General features: G+C 38.0%; 3 protein-coding genes across 4 annotated transcripts; 1 reads left to right on the top strand and 2 right to left on the bottom strand.

Annotated features, from left to right (window-relative positions):
* Positions 1-197: 197 nt before the first annotated feature.
* Positions 198-3,379, bottom strand: LOC114522010 (neurogenic locus notch homolog protein 1-like). Its single transcript, XM_028542607.1, has 5 exons — positions 3,266-3,379; positions 2,609-2,820; positions 2,355-2,472; positions 1,213-1,417; positions 198-967 (listed from the first exon to the last, which is right to left on the bottom strand). Exons 1-5 carry the CDS (start codon positions 3,372-3,374, stop codon positions 682-684), a joined length of 930 nt encoding a protein of 309 aa, XP_028398408.1. The 5' UTR covers positions 3,375-3,379; the 3' UTR covers positions 198-681.
* Positions 3,380-3,395: 16 nt separating this feature from the next.
* On the bottom strand, positions 3,396-7,454 carry LOC114522009 (F-box only protein 7-like). 2 transcript variants are annotated; one of them, XM_028542605.1, is made up of 11 exons: positions 7,283-7,454; positions 6,954-7,137; positions 6,489-6,827; positions 6,168-6,318; positions 5,930-6,016; positions 5,736-5,825; positions 5,581-5,633; positions 5,256-5,376; positions 5,140-5,174; positions 4,594-4,732; positions 3,396-4,214 (listed from the first exon to the last, which is right to left on the bottom strand). In XM_028542605.1, the coding sequence occupies exons 1-11, from the start codon at positions 7,390-7,392 to the stop codon at positions 4,066-4,068; spliced, it is 1,458 nt and encodes a 485-aa protein (XP_028398406.1). In that variant the 5' UTR covers positions 7,393-7,454; the 3' UTR covers positions 3,396-4,065. The 2 variants fall into 2 exon arrangements, with proteins under 2 accessions (XP_028398406.1, XP_028398407.1); XM_028542606.1 differs by having other exon boundaries at positions 6,954-7,099; positions 7,283-7,365.
* A 6,073-nt stretch (positions 7,455-13,527) lies between these two features.
* On the top strand, positions 13,528-14,927 carry LOC114521998 (SH3 domain-containing protein Dlish-like). The gene is made up of 4 exons (XM_028542590.1): positions 13,528-13,665; positions 13,805-14,101; positions 14,224-14,484; positions 14,598-14,927. The coding sequence occupies exons 1-4, from the start codon at positions 13,617-13,619 to the stop codon at positions 14,888-14,890; spliced, it is 900 nt and encodes a 299-aa protein (XP_028398391.1). The 5' UTR covers positions 13,528-13,616; the 3' UTR covers positions 14,891-14,927.
* Positions 14,928-15,035: the final 108 nt, after the last annotated feature.

The following is a 15,035-nucleotide window of genomic DNA, read 5'->3' on the forward strand; positions in this document are numbered from 1 at the left end:
TACAGTTTTATCTTTTTATTTTATTACCTTTTCTAAAGGCTCTCCCTTGGGAGTTGACCTCCCATATCAATTCAAGTCAGCGAACAGCGTCAACTAAATGCGTCAACCGTTTTAAATTGAAAGATCACAGCAATAGATAACCGTTACAACAATTGACAAATGAGTACAATTAGGCCTTTTATTCACTAATTAATTAAGTAATACAATGAGACATCTTGTACTTATATGATATGAATTTAAAGCGGGACGATATTTTCTCTTTATTGAGAATTATAATAAAATTGCTCTTGTTATTAGGCTATCTGTAAATAAGAAAGACTCGGACGAAATCGGCTTTAGAACAATCAGGTGTTGTGATGATATCTTTATAATTTTGCATGGTGCATCAATAATGAGATAATCAATCCGTAAAAAATGAAGAACCGGGTTAACGGACCGAAAGATCTGCGTGAGAACATGAATTACCCCCCCCCCCCATTATCGCTCTAGTTTCGGTCATGCACACAACCACGGTCTTTCAACTTGATTTATACGAAAGACAAACGAACATGAAGCATGAATAAGTGAGTATAGAACTATCAAGTATTGTTGAACCCAAGTATCGTAATGTAAAATGAAGGCTAAACTAGTTTAACTCCTCCAAGGATAAAAGAAGTGTGTTTAAAATGCATTGAATCTCCGTCATGCACTGCGGATGCTACAGCATTCGAGCTTCTCGATACAAGAGATCTTGTCACATTTGTGGGTATAGATACCAACTATATAGTGCAGTGGTTTGCTGCATCCAACCTTGGCCCAAGGCTCATCAAAACTTGACATGATATCTTCAACAAAGCATTCACCCCAATCGCTAGGTCCATTTGAAGGTTTACAACAACGGCCTTCCTCCAGTCTTACTATTGAATCACCATCAGATCTGATGAAGCCATTAACAAAATACCCACGAGGACAGTAGTTCCACGAGCGACTGCAACGAATTGGAAATAAAATGTTTTATTCTGTATGTAGGTTTTACCTAAGTCTAAGACGCTTCAACAATCTTCATGGGGGAAATCAGCCGCAAGCCAAACAATTTTGCACAACAGAAAACTAAGTTCTTTCGATTTTGATTAAGTTTTTCAAATATGACATAGGGCGCTTTAAATTGTGCATAATTGAAACATGGAATTTTTTGCGACAATCTTAATTCTTATTAATATGAATTACACTTACGACCCAAAGGAAGAATACCAGTTGGCGTTTGTACAAGTTTGGGCTGCCTGACTGTACTCAATTTGAGGTGGACAACAATCTACTTTATCAAGACAGTAAAGCCATTGACAGGCAGATCTTTGAAAGCCTCTCATGTAGTTCTTCCCACCGCAATAGTGTGTACCAGGATTATCAAATCGTAGAGTCCAATCCTCAGTTACGCAGGCTGAAATATATTTTTGAAACACTATATAACTGAATATATTGTTTGATTAATAAGTTCACGGCAACCATGCAGTATATAATGCATTGCAATTATCGCTACTCTGGTTTAATTAATGAAAGTAATCAACAGACAAAGATAACATTCACGACTCAACGTTTTGACACTCCGGTTTAGTGTGTTCATCAGGGGTGATTTGATATTGAGACTCAGGGTCGTGAATGTAGCTAATCTTTGTGTGGTGATTACTTTCATTAATTAAACCAAAGTAGCGATGATTGCGATGGATATTGTTTGATTATTTTTTTGAGACATGGTATTTTGATCAGTGCTGTTCCTCAGTGATAAACAAGGATATACTGCAAGTCTGCGTTAAAAATGGACAGCTCTCCAAATCTGGGCCGGAAAAACATCTCGCGGCTCGTGCGCCAATGTGGATATAATACCAAAAGTCCCGAGATTTTTTGGGGCTCTCCCCCACCTCCCGATACTTATATACCCAGTGGGCAGTCCTTCACATTTTGCAATGAGGGGGATCCCGATAATGATCAGAAGAAAATGAAGCCAAACCTGCAGAAGTTACAGAAAGAAACAAATTTGACATGTTTTCGCAAGGCATCATCACGACATCATGCAGATTCAGACAACATGTCATTCGTCGTGTTTTTAATTTCGAACCTAAAGATGACCTTCTTTTCGTATTTTCTACATAAATTGTTCGATCTCTTCGTATAAGAAAGGGTACTTTACCAGGGCCGTCGCTAGAAGCTTAATTGGGGGGGGGGTGTATATTCATATATTCATGTTCGTACAAGCGTAGAAACAATAGCCAACAAAAGAAATCAGTCGGGCATAAGACGAATATATTAATATGCACCCCTCCCCCCAAATAAGGTTCTAGCGACGGCCCTGGTAATTACAATGAAAAGATAGGTTTTACCTGTATTCCATTCACAATTATCACCTTGTTTATCAGAAGGACAATCACAAACGTGGTACGGAGGGTAACAAACATCTTGACACGTTCCACCATTAAGGCAAGGACTGCTTGCACAACCCTACATGCGAAAACATAATCACCATAACAGCTACGCGAGGTCTAACACCATTGCCATCACCCGTAATTAAATCTCGCTTGTCACAATGCGTGCACTCACAGTTAATGGAGGTGTATTATAATGTTTATACACTTACAGTAATTGACATTCCAGGTACTTTCTTATAAACAACAGACTTGGCAGAAGACGACTCGCCATCAACACTAGCACTAAGTTGACAATTATCAGTGGCTGTCTCGGTAAGATATGTGAATGAGTTGCATCCCGGAAAGTTGGTACATTCTGTAGAACAGAATACTTCTGCTGACACAGTTGTTGTTTTTATCGGGTTTATTGCTGGGAGTGAACCTATATGGAAATAATTAGGTCATGGGTTTTAGAAACTGATTTGACTCCTTCCCCCAAAAACGCGTTTTGATATTGTAAGCAACCGAACTACCGAAGCTTACTATTAATACCCAGGGGCCGGTTGTCCGTAAGGCGTCTAGCTTAAACAGTGGATAAGGCAAAATTTGAAAATACTCTGATACATCTTGTGAATGACTAAACCTGCATTTTATGCATTAAATATGCACTTCCATATTTCAGCTCATTTGCCACATAAAGAGATAATTGCCACATAAAGAGATCACTTTGTTTTCCGCCGTTTAAGCTAAACGCCTTTCGAACAACCGCCGGGCCCCAGGACGCCGGGCCACCGGGGAAGCGACTACTCCACTGCCTACAAGAACACAAAGACGAATGCGCAAACCAAAGTCAAAAGTAAAAAATAAATTTTTAATTTCCAGCCTACCTTCTGCTTTAACAAACTTTTCTTCGCGATGACAGAGTATTGCAGTTACATGCTCGCATAACATGGAAATCAAGAGCAAAAAACAAATAATTACACGGAAAACACTCATCAAGACGTTTATTTCTTGACTGTACAAAACACAACTTCTCTTTAATTCCTGATGCGAAATATGCTGGAAAACAAACAGAAATTGCTACGGCAAATAAAATCCGCAACACCTGTTACAAAAGTGTTTTGGAAACATTTACCCACTAAATCACAGGTACTTCAAAGCTAGTTCAAAATAGCTGTAAGTGTAACTGTATTAAGCAATTTCTGCATTTTACAACATTTCGCCACCAAACCGTACAATTTCACTAATTTAAGCACGCTCTTACCGAGAATAAAGACAAGAAAACCATGATTTAGTGATATAAAACATCGTTTACCGGTTCCCTTCTATTTTTAAAGTGAAATAAAGTATTCAACGTCGCTTTCATCGCATCAAGTGTGGTGTAAACAAACGACTGCTTAAAAAAGAAAAAAAATCGGCAGTTCTCGACGTTTTGATGGGCCCTCGTCAGAAGAGTTAGGATGTATTATGCAACGCTTTAGTGTTCAATAGTCGAACAGCTTAAAGATGAATAAGATAAATTGTCATTGCCGAAAAATGGCTTTGGTTATACCACATTTGATGCGAAGTTGTCAGAAAACGCTGCTTCGCTGCTATATATCATACTTTCTGATTTCTCTTTGCCAGGACAACATATATTGTACACGTGAAACATGAAATACTACAGTCTACATGCACAAACTGTTTTTCATGCAAAAAATGTTCCCCTCGTTGCTCTAGTATCAGTTCTCAATCTTAAATCTGACCGCGATCTATCATCTGGATGGATAATTCGCAGCGATGATTCATCCCTTGGCTGACCAGTGAGAAAATGAGGATATAAATCATGAGGACCACCTGAAAATGAAGATATTCTTCATTGGATAAGATCATATTCAAACAAGAAAAATAATATTAATGAGGATAAAAAATTGTTCAGGTTTGATTATCAAATGGTTGCTGGTGCATATAGAATTATTGCACCAATTCTCATTCGCTTTTGCCTTTTGACCGGTGCATGAAGCTATCTAGTTAGCTGGAAGATGATTGGTCAATATGAAGCTGGAAGATGATTGGTCAATATGAAGCTGGTAAACGATTGGTGAATATCAAGCTTGTGGCTAATTTCAAAATATGAGACAAATATCAAGCTACCCAACATGCAGTTTTTAAAACCATCTGTTTCCCATTGCCCGGTAGCACTGATTCCTTGAAATTTAAGTCCCTGTCATCTTACCTAAAATATGAGGAATCCGAGGCAAGAATGGATTAAATCCAGGTACAACTGGAGAGATTTCAGGAAAGGAAGAAGACGATGCTCCCATTTGGTTTCTTTTAAGTTGCTGTTTCCGTCGTTGGTATAGCATTTTGTATTGCTGAAACATCAATATTGTTCTAGGTTATGTATGAACAAGAAATAAAAAAAAATGAACAAGAATGATAAAAAATCAAGACTCAAGGAGACGTAGCTTTGTCTTTTTCGTATCATTGCAACTACATCACTCTACATGATGTAAATTGTGGCATGGCTGGGCAGCTGGGAGTAATTAGGATATAAGACTACTGAGGATAAGACTACATAAGGTCCCTAACTACAACACTAATTCCCGTTAGCTGGTCACATCATCTTTGTTTGCCATTACGAGAAGAAAAATGCTCATTAGATTTATATTACTGTGGGTCCCTGGCATTAAAAAATCATCACAGCATTACAACAATGAAAGTACCTACTCCAATAGCAACCCGATATAGTAAAATACATATAAAATACATATAGTCTAACCTTCTTCCAACTTTCCACTGTATTCTTTTCTACACCTGATAGAAACAAAAAGGCATATTACATCACATTCCAGGCAGCTGTTACCATGCAGAGTTCAATTGACAACAATTACACACCAAAATCCCTTTGGCAAAAAAATTGCCAGAGTTTTTCATCATTACAGACAATTTTGAGAGTTTTGCATGACACAGATAGTGTCAAAAGATCTGCAGCAGTCAACTGACTCAATATCATCAGCTAAAATTTAAAAAAATATCTTTAATATTGGTCAGATGGTTTCTTTTATGGTGGTGCACGTGCACAAAGTGGTCTTTTGGTCTTAATTGCAGGTTTTGATAAGAGTCAAAGAGATAAGGATTTTTGCTAAGAAGATCACATACATCACACTGGTTCACCATTGGTTCCATTAATATATTGGCATACCAGTAAAGGTTCAATTACCTGTATTTCAGGTGGAAGACCTGTCAGTGAGAGTGGTGATGTCAAACCAAGATCTAAGAACCAATCTCATAGTTAAGCATATAGTCAAAATGAATTATTGATTAAGGGCTTGATTTATGAAAAAATCATTTGATATGCAAGAACTTAAATCTCACATGAATGAATGTTAGCCAAAATTGGATGGACCATCTTATTCTTGACTAGTCTTGAAACTTTATGTAAGTTTTTATAAATATACTTTGCACCTTAAAAAGTATAGACATAATTGTTAGAAATTTTTAAAAACTTAAACATGCATCATCAGATATACAAAAAGGAAAATTTTGATGATCATGCCTAAATCTATTACCTTGTGTTAATTGTATGTCACCTCTGATGTATTGTGAAACAATCAACTTCACTTTGTAGGCATTGGATTGTATTTCCGCTGACCAAACTACAGTTGAAAACGCAGCTGGGATCATTAGTATGAAAAGCTATACCATTTTATGGCCTTTTCAACTCATGTGATGGACTTTTCCAACTAATATTATAGCCTTTTACACATATAATAGACATTTCTACCCACAATTTTAGGTATTATTTACCATGGGCATAGATAAATGGTCCAAGAGATGTAATCACAAGCTGACAGCTGATTGAGGAACTTAACTTGTTGACATATGACAATCTTACAATATTATTACTATTCCACCCAACTGGTAACATTTCTGTAGTTTGCAGCTTTTCAATATTGTGCTAAAAATGGCAAAAAGATAACATGGCAAATTAAAACTTTATTACCAAATAATTTCTTTCAAAACAACAAAGGTAATGATTACAATCATGGTGGATTTACAATGGTGATTAGTATTCTATACTGATAATTGTGGGTAAAGGTACTGGATCGAGAGTAATTAACTGTTTACCTTCAAACAAAACCCAGACTCAAGCATCAAAGCATGGATAAGCACAAACACTGCATGATGATGAGTTTTGACATTAGCTGTGCTGTACAACTTTTCAAGTGTTGCAGAAACCCCATCTCTGCAGAACACAGGGTCACACACATTGTCTGGAATGTGGCGGGCCTCTTCCAAGACAGAACTTGCTGCAGAGGTTGATGGTTGGTGACAACTTTCATTTGAAATGAGGTTGACTGCCCTGCCATAAGATGGTGGCGTGCTTGCTTCATTATTTGTAATGATTTCAATTGCAGCCTCAATACTTGTAAAGTTCACTTGTACAAGAGCATGTTCAGCTAATGCCTAGATTGAATGAGAATTATAATATTATCTTGGATCAATCCACCCCAGCACTAGTGTCATTAATGATCACTATTGTGTAATATTACTAATATACAGGTCATAACCACAATTAAACCACAAGATTACCTTATCAAATCCCATGTTAATCAGCTGGGATATCATGGTATCTCTCTCACTGCCAGTCTCATCTGGTATTGATGAAAAAGCATACACTAGATCTCCATTCACTAAACCAAGCAGAGCTAAGCTTTTGTCATTTTCATCTATAATATCTGAACCATTCAAAGAGACTTTTATTAACGAAGTATCCCTATAATTGTGGAGAACAATATATACTATCAATCACTTATAATATTGTCTAGTTAGTACTGGTTCGTTTAAAACATTCAATGTCCATAAAATGGTGGAGTCGGGTGGATTTTTTTTAAGAAAACTGAGAAAGTGAGAAACTGTACCTCAGAGACGTTTCATCGCAAATAGCCTGTTTCAGACTTTCAACAGTACCATTTTTGTGGTCGACGTCGACAACAAACCGCCGTTTTCCGTAACGAACACGAAATTTCATTTTACATTCTTTCACTTTTGCAAAATAACCGATTTGACTCCTTGACACCCGCCATTTTGATATATTTCTGTATTTCCAGGTGCAGAAATACTTCATGTTAGAATAAATATGAGCTCTATATATAATATGGAGTAGAAGACCTGCAGGCGCCTCTTAATGAGGAAATTCTTCTTTGGATCGGACAGGACCACAGGAAAGTTTCCTTTGTATAAACGCCACCTGAGAAATTTGATCACCGACAAAGGAAATTTTCCTGTCCGTTCCGATCAAAAGGAGATTCCTCCTGAGTGGAAACTAGCCTTAAGGCTCTTATCATCACATCCAAAGGTCTTTACCCAATTACCCATCGGTTTGAAAAAACTTTAAGCTTTATTGAGATGGCATATACCTTTTAACTGCTTTCCAAATAATTTCATGAATGAATCAATAATTTATAGATTATCAGAATGACGGACATGCAAAGTCAGTTATATCTTGATAAAATATTTGTCATCGATTTATGTCTTGGTAAAATGGATTCGTGGGTTCAATTGGTTTGGCGTTCTGTTCATGTGATTGAGCATCATCATAACCAGCAGAATGTTGAAACAAACTAAGGCCAATGGTATCTTGAAGAACGGTTGCATCACTGTGGTTCACTGTTGTAGACTCATGTGGTAGATCAGAATTCTGTTCTGAAGCAGGGAGCAAGGTATCGTGTTGAACGTTGCAAGGCATGTTAAGTTTTGAAATGTAGTTAGCCTGTGCGTTGCTTGGTGGTGTGATACCTGGTGGAGTGAGTTCTTGGACAACACTCTGAAAAGTCCCAATTTTAGTTGTAATGGAAAGTTCCTGGCTCGTCTCCTCATATACAGCACCTGGTTGTTGTTTTGTTCTGGTGGGTTCGTGAGATAATGGACTTGAGACGATACCGGTTGTGATGATAGTTGCATTAGCTGGTTCATTCGCTTCTTGGTGTAAGTTCATGTTAGGGAATGCGTTGGTAGGATTGCAGGCCTGATCAGATCCAAGGTTTGGGAACTGTTGTACCGTAGACGCGAGTGCCATTGGATTAAAACTGGGCGCGATGTTAGTTGATTCGTCTCTTTGATCAATAAAAGATTGTTCTTGATTTGGTATCATGCTTGTCTGGACATTGAAATTAGATTCATTAGGCGGAATCAGTGTGCCAGTAGGTTCTAGGGACATTTGACATGGAACAACATTTGATGTAATAATGGTTTGTCCATGTGTTAGGCCAGAAAAAGGTTGATCCGTACTTCCGCTAGCAAAATATTGCCCATGATGGGTAGAAATAACGCTGGGGTATTTGATTAAAGGCTCGTCTCCAAATGATCCTTGTTCCCGATGTGAGATCCCGCTGGGCTGTGTTACAGCTAGACCATGGGTTGAAGATGGAATGTTTCTTACATGGTTTTGCTCGTCGACGTCATCAATTAGAACGATTGACGCAAATGATGGATCTTTATCTAAGCTCAGGTCAATTGAAATATCTTCAAGCAACGCAACGTCTTCAGGACAACCTTCCGCGACTATACTTTGCATTGAATGAAGTACAGACGTCTGGAGTTTATAATAGGAACTCAGCGCACTACTAGCCTGGCTTGAAGGCTCAACATTAAGACCTAACATGGGTTCTTTGGTGGCTGGCGTTTCCACAACAATAACGTTCTTCTTTTCATGGTGGTCTGTTGATTCAGTGTTCTTTTCAGTATTTTCTGCGAAGTTGGAAGAGATGGTTGATTCTTTGTTTGACTTCTGTAATGATGATTGTTGTGACGTCAGACTTTGAATGACGTCAGCAATAACGGTGCTTAGTTCACATGATAGAGGACTTGTTGCAGGAGCAACTTCTTGAGAGTTACAATTTTGATGTTCGTTTCCTTTTACAGATCCCAAACTTGTAGGTTTTAAAGGTTCTGGGAGCTGTTTTTGCGTTAAAACGTCGTTAATTCCACTCATATGCGAGGGTTCTGTTGAAAACGCTGTAGAAACACACGAACTGGTCATTTCAGGAATGAAAGTGGCAGACAACATTAGAGATTCTTGGTTATGACCTAGTCCTGGCTCCAATCCACCCAATCCTGTGTCAAGTCCCGTAAGTCCAGGTTCCAATCCTGTATCAATTCCCGTAGGTCCAGGCTCCATTCCAGATTCGAATCCAGTGCATTTAATTAGAGGTTGTTGCTGATTATTATTAACGTCAGGCGAAAAAGGAATCGCAGCTAGATGGGTTGTAGCTAATTCACTTTCTTGAACAAGTGTGTCTAGTTCTGCCAACATAGCCTCTGGTGAACTGGCATCAGCTTTTTGCACGTGATCTGTCTTAATGGTATTCATGTGATGTTTGTGTTGGGGTGGAGGAGATATTTTTGGCACATCATGTTCTATTTGCAAATGAATGATATCTTCGTGTGCTTCACTAAGGGTCACTGTATTGGATGTGATGCAGTTGAATGATGCACTAGCCTCTAAAGGAAGCGACTTATCTGACGTTTTAACTTGTAACTCCAAGTTTATTATGTTTTGTGCGTCAAAATTTTGTCCCTCATCATTTTGCGAACTTGTGGCAAAGGCGACCAACTGCACATCTTCCGTCACCTCATTTGCTCCAATATCAATCATCTGTTGATCATTTTCACTCCCAGCACTGATTGGTGATGTCATGACTGGTGGAAATGTGCATTCGTCATTCACAGTTTGTGCACTTCTGTTCGCAAAGTGTGTCCCTACATCATATATCACTGTTTGAGTGCTGGAACTTTTCATCGCACTTGTGACAGACGACGTTGTGTTTGACTCCTGTTCATTGCTAATGGTAACTGTTGTTCCCAGACCCTCAGTCGCTGACTTATCTACGGAGTTAACATCCTCGAAAGCAATGTTTGATGACTCTCCGCTACACACTGGCATTTGAATCTTTTCAACAGCTCTATTAATAGTTCCACTATCTTCAATTTGTGCGTTAGTATCTTCACTTCCTTCGCCATCGTTGCGTGTAATTTCAATAGTCTCGGTTCGACCAGCTTTTTGTATGATCACATTTACCAAACGAAGATCTGGACTGTCGGATGCTAGATTAATTACAACATTATACTCTCCTTGTGTCCCTGCTTCAGTTGGCAATATAGGATCCTCAGAGATAGGATTTATTGTACTAGTTTCTCCGCCCTCTATTTCATGAGTGTACTTTACTTGGCTGCGACGGTAGTACGGGACTAGGAACAGCAACAAAGCTCCGATGATTTCAGGAATAGCAGCGAAACAAAATGCTGCTTTGTACGATTTGTATGTGTCGTACAACATGCCTATATAGAAATAAACAAATGATTTTCTGATCAAATTCTTCTCGGATTGAAATTCTTGAAGACCACACTAAGTCTCGTGTGAAGTTAGTCTGCTAAATTGTACGAAATTGTCATTCTATTCAATGAAGACAAGTGCTGATGTCAATCACTAATTCCGAAATTTTTTATAACATGTAAGAACTGTAAGAACTAAGAACTTAACATTAAAATAGTCCTTAAAACAATAATTTACCTGACAGTGGTGGGCCGATCACATTGGAATAAGATTGGCAAAACAACATGAACCCAAAACCTTCCACCATTTTTTCGGGACCAACAATCTCCATGGTAACTAAGGAAAGAGACGCGACAAAACCACCATCAGGGAGACCAAATATAATAGCTGTGATCACAAGAGCTAAATATGACTTCAGAAATGGATAAAGAAACGCAGAAATGGCACAACCAATAATACACGCTTGACACAAGTACAGGTTAGGTAACCATTCACAAAGACGACCAAATGTTATGCGTCCGATCGCAGAAGATGCGCAGAGATAAGAGACAAGCCACGCTGAAGCATCTTTTGAAATTCCTTGATCAATTGCATACTTTGCCTGGAAATAAAACGCATCAATTTGAGTTAAACAATCTCCAAGAAAACTTGACTTTTGATTGTAAACACTCTCAGAACTTGCTACGAGATTTATGATTCACTCAACACCCTATTTACTCTGTCCGTCATCAGAAGTACGGTTGATTGAGGTTTTGTTCAGTGCATAGCTTGATCAAATATGTATTATTTAGGTGTATTTTATCAGGTTATTTCAACAAGAAACTGTATGTCGGGTGTTATTTACCAGTGTATAACGCGGTATATTGTATCCTAATGTCACCATTGTAGTGCCCAGTGCCCAAACAATATACGGTTTACTCTTCCAAACATTCAACATCTCTTTAGGTGATTTTTTAGCAGAGGTCGGTCGTGATGTATTATCTTGCTCTGATCTATATACTAAACTGGCTATTGCAACAACCAGCAACAGACCGGAGAATGTTCGAAACGTGTTGGCATATCCCAAGCGATCAAAAAGAACTTGAGACAGAGGAGCCAAAGATATTCCACCAAACTGACTTCCTGATGTACACAATCCTTGGAAAAGAATTGACATACTGTAAATATATCACTGCTCGCTGTTTAGTCAAACCATAACTATGGTCAAACAAGAATAAAGACCAAACGAGAACATGGATTGTATACCTTACATACCACACCTATCAGTGTTGACAAGACAACCTTTTTCAAATTATATTAAAGTTTAGTTATAGCATAGGTAAATAGCATATATATAGGCACGTTTACACAGTGATTTGATTAATTATACGTAAATGATCTCGGCATGATGACAACATCAACTACGAATATTCTTTAATGATCAAACTGAAGTGGCCTGACAAATCGCGCACGTATTAAGGGCAGCTATAAACGTTCATTAGAGAGGACAAGAGCTGGTGAATGATGGTAACCAACCTGTGGCGATATTCCTTCGTCTCTCAAAACTTCGCGTCACGACTGTCATAGCTGCTGAGTAAGTGAGACTAGTACCCAATCCAAAGAGCAGACCATGTGAAAAGTATAGTAGGGCTATGCCAGTGGCAAATGAGGATAGCAGAAACCCCAAGGAACACAGAAATGCTCCTATAATACTTGTAGCACGACACCCGATCTGTTCAATAAGAACACTCGCCACAGGACAGAAAAAACAGAGAAGACCAAGAGAGATTGAACCGATCCATGCTATAAAAATAGAAATACTAGTTTTTTTTTTAGACAAAACTACTTGGAGAGCAGTCGCGTTTTCATTGCTTGAAGAGATGAAGGCGCAAATCGTTTTCAATAGACATTTTACATCTACAAATCATGTATTTATTTGCTAAAGCTATCTATTTGCTACACGTTGTGAAATGAACAAAGTTCAAGAAACTATTTCACGTTGAATGGACTCATTGACTAAAAAACAGATTTCTCCTGGTAACAGACTGAAACTGTTTCATGATAAAACAGCTATGTTAATCCTACCTGTTTCTTCACGTCCTGAATCAAAATGAGAGATAAGTTCGGCGTACAAGATTCCAAACGAGGCGTGCATTCCATTGGTTATAAACAACGTTAAAAATGCAGCAAATAAAACAACCCATGACCATCCCTGATCACGTTGAATATGGTTTTCCCTTATTAACGACGGTTCTTGTGACGTCTGTACAATTGTGCCTTCAAATTGTACGTTATAACCATCTCTCAACATTATTAAATGGTTACTTCTCCTTCAGTCATATTTAGTACGCAATTCATGCCCTCGAATAGACCATTTTTTTATATTTAGTGTTTTTTTTCTACATTACACTTTGCGCCATCTCTCCGGGAGAGCACGCGCGATTGAATCACTATGACGCGCATTAATTGCTACTGAAAACGCGTATTTTCAGTTGGAGTCTTTGTATTGCCGTAAAGCCTTTTAAGAGTGATCGATTGAAGCTGCGAGGCATCAAAGGAACTATTACCCTTTTCTACATTTTTTTGAGCGTGAACTATCATAGAACCATTGTATAAGGTCAGTTACCCGGTATACTTCAAACGGGTAATTACAAAATGGAACGGAGCAATAATGACCAGTGATACAGTCCCTTTTTGCATATGCTTTTTGGCATCGCATCACCGTTATATGCATATGGTTATATCAGTGATTAGCATGCGTTGCGCGCATGTGCGCAGATCACACATTTGTCCTGGGTTGCTGTGGTTCTAAAATTGCGCAATTATTTAACAAATGTAAACAAATAGAAATTTCAAAGTGCAGTAAAATCACTAAGATGCCGTTTTTCTCTCTAAAGAGACAATCCCCGAGAATTTAGCAATATTTCATACAATACTCCTCAATGGCTTTCCTGTGTCCAACGGGCTTTCTCAGCCACAGGCGACGTAAACGTAAGTTTAAACAAAAATAAGAATGTTTTTGAAAATATATATAACTGTTGCTGAACATATCATCACATGTATTGTACATGTTTTCAAGTAATTTAGAACTGTACATTGGGAAATACTTTAACACCGTCTTGAATTAAAGGTGGCACACAAGACAACAGTGAAACCAGCCAGGAACTGATTAAAGAAGTGGAATTTGAACCAACCAAAATGATTGTAGTTCAAGACTTTACTCCATGTGTGGAAGATGAACTCGAAGTGAAACGAGGACAAGTGGTGAAAGCTCTGTATCAAGAGAATGAGTGGCGGTTTGTAGTAGCAGAAAATGGTTATGAAGGATTTATACCATACACCTACTGTTTGCCTGTTGACAAGTCAACCATAAAACCAGAGTATGGGAAACATTTTATGCCAGAGTCACACCAAGTCAATGCTATAGGTAACATCCATCAACACCTATTGATCAGTTGAATTGCTTTGAATGAAATATTATGCATATAGGTATTATTGTTGTTATTGTATTATTATTGTTTTCACCTAATTTTCTTTACTTTCTCACAGAGAACAACAGTGACAGTGCAAGTGTTCAGACTCTCAACAGCGAATCATACCAGGAGTTTGTTAAAAGAAATCATGGCCAATATTCAGTATTGTTTGATTTTGAGGCTGTCCAAGAAGATGATGTAAGTGTAAAGCAAGGAGAGAGGGTTGTGGTACTGAATAAAGATGATGCTGATTGGTACTGGGTCAAGACTAAAGATGGACGAGAAGGGTTTACCCCTAAGGAATATCTGCAGTATCACCCAGCCACAACACATCTTGGTAAGTTTTAAATGTACTATTGGATCAACCGACTGCTGATATTTTTGACAAACAGATAATCTTTGTATTCAGAATTTCAATAATAGTGCAATAATATAAAATTTCTTCTTCAGAATCAAACCATTTGAACAAACAGACAAACAAAGAAGACTCGCATTTATCTCTTCCTGCTTTTCTTGGTGATGGGGAAAATATGAAATGTGGTGTTAAACAATTAAATGCAATCAGAAACTTTGTTGCTCAAGGGCAATACGAGCTAACAGTACATGAAGGAGAACAACTATTCACTGATGATAAAAATCTTGATAGATTGACATGGATTTGGGTTTATTCAGCCAGAACCAGACAGCGAGGTTTTGTTCCTAGAACACATGTACGCTGGGCCCAAAATACAACATTTTTGTAGTGTAATGTTAACCATCAACCACTTTCTGGGGTTTGGTAAAAATTTATTTTGCACATTTATTATTATTAAGTGTCTTTAAGACCCATCAGGTGTGTAGATAAAATGCTTTGTGTGTAGTATACTAGTTTGTGCTATAATGTTGAAA

The sequence above is a fragment of the Dendronephthya gigantea genome, unplaced genomic scaffold, assembly GCF_004324835.1.
Source record: "Dendronephthya gigantea isolate DGI-Jeju-01 unplaced genomic scaffold, DenGig_1.0 000021F, whole genome shotgun sequence".
NCBI classification, from domain to species: Eukaryota; Metazoa; Cnidaria; class Anthozoa; order Malacalcyonacea; family Nephtheidae; genus Dendronephthya; species Dendronephthya gigantea.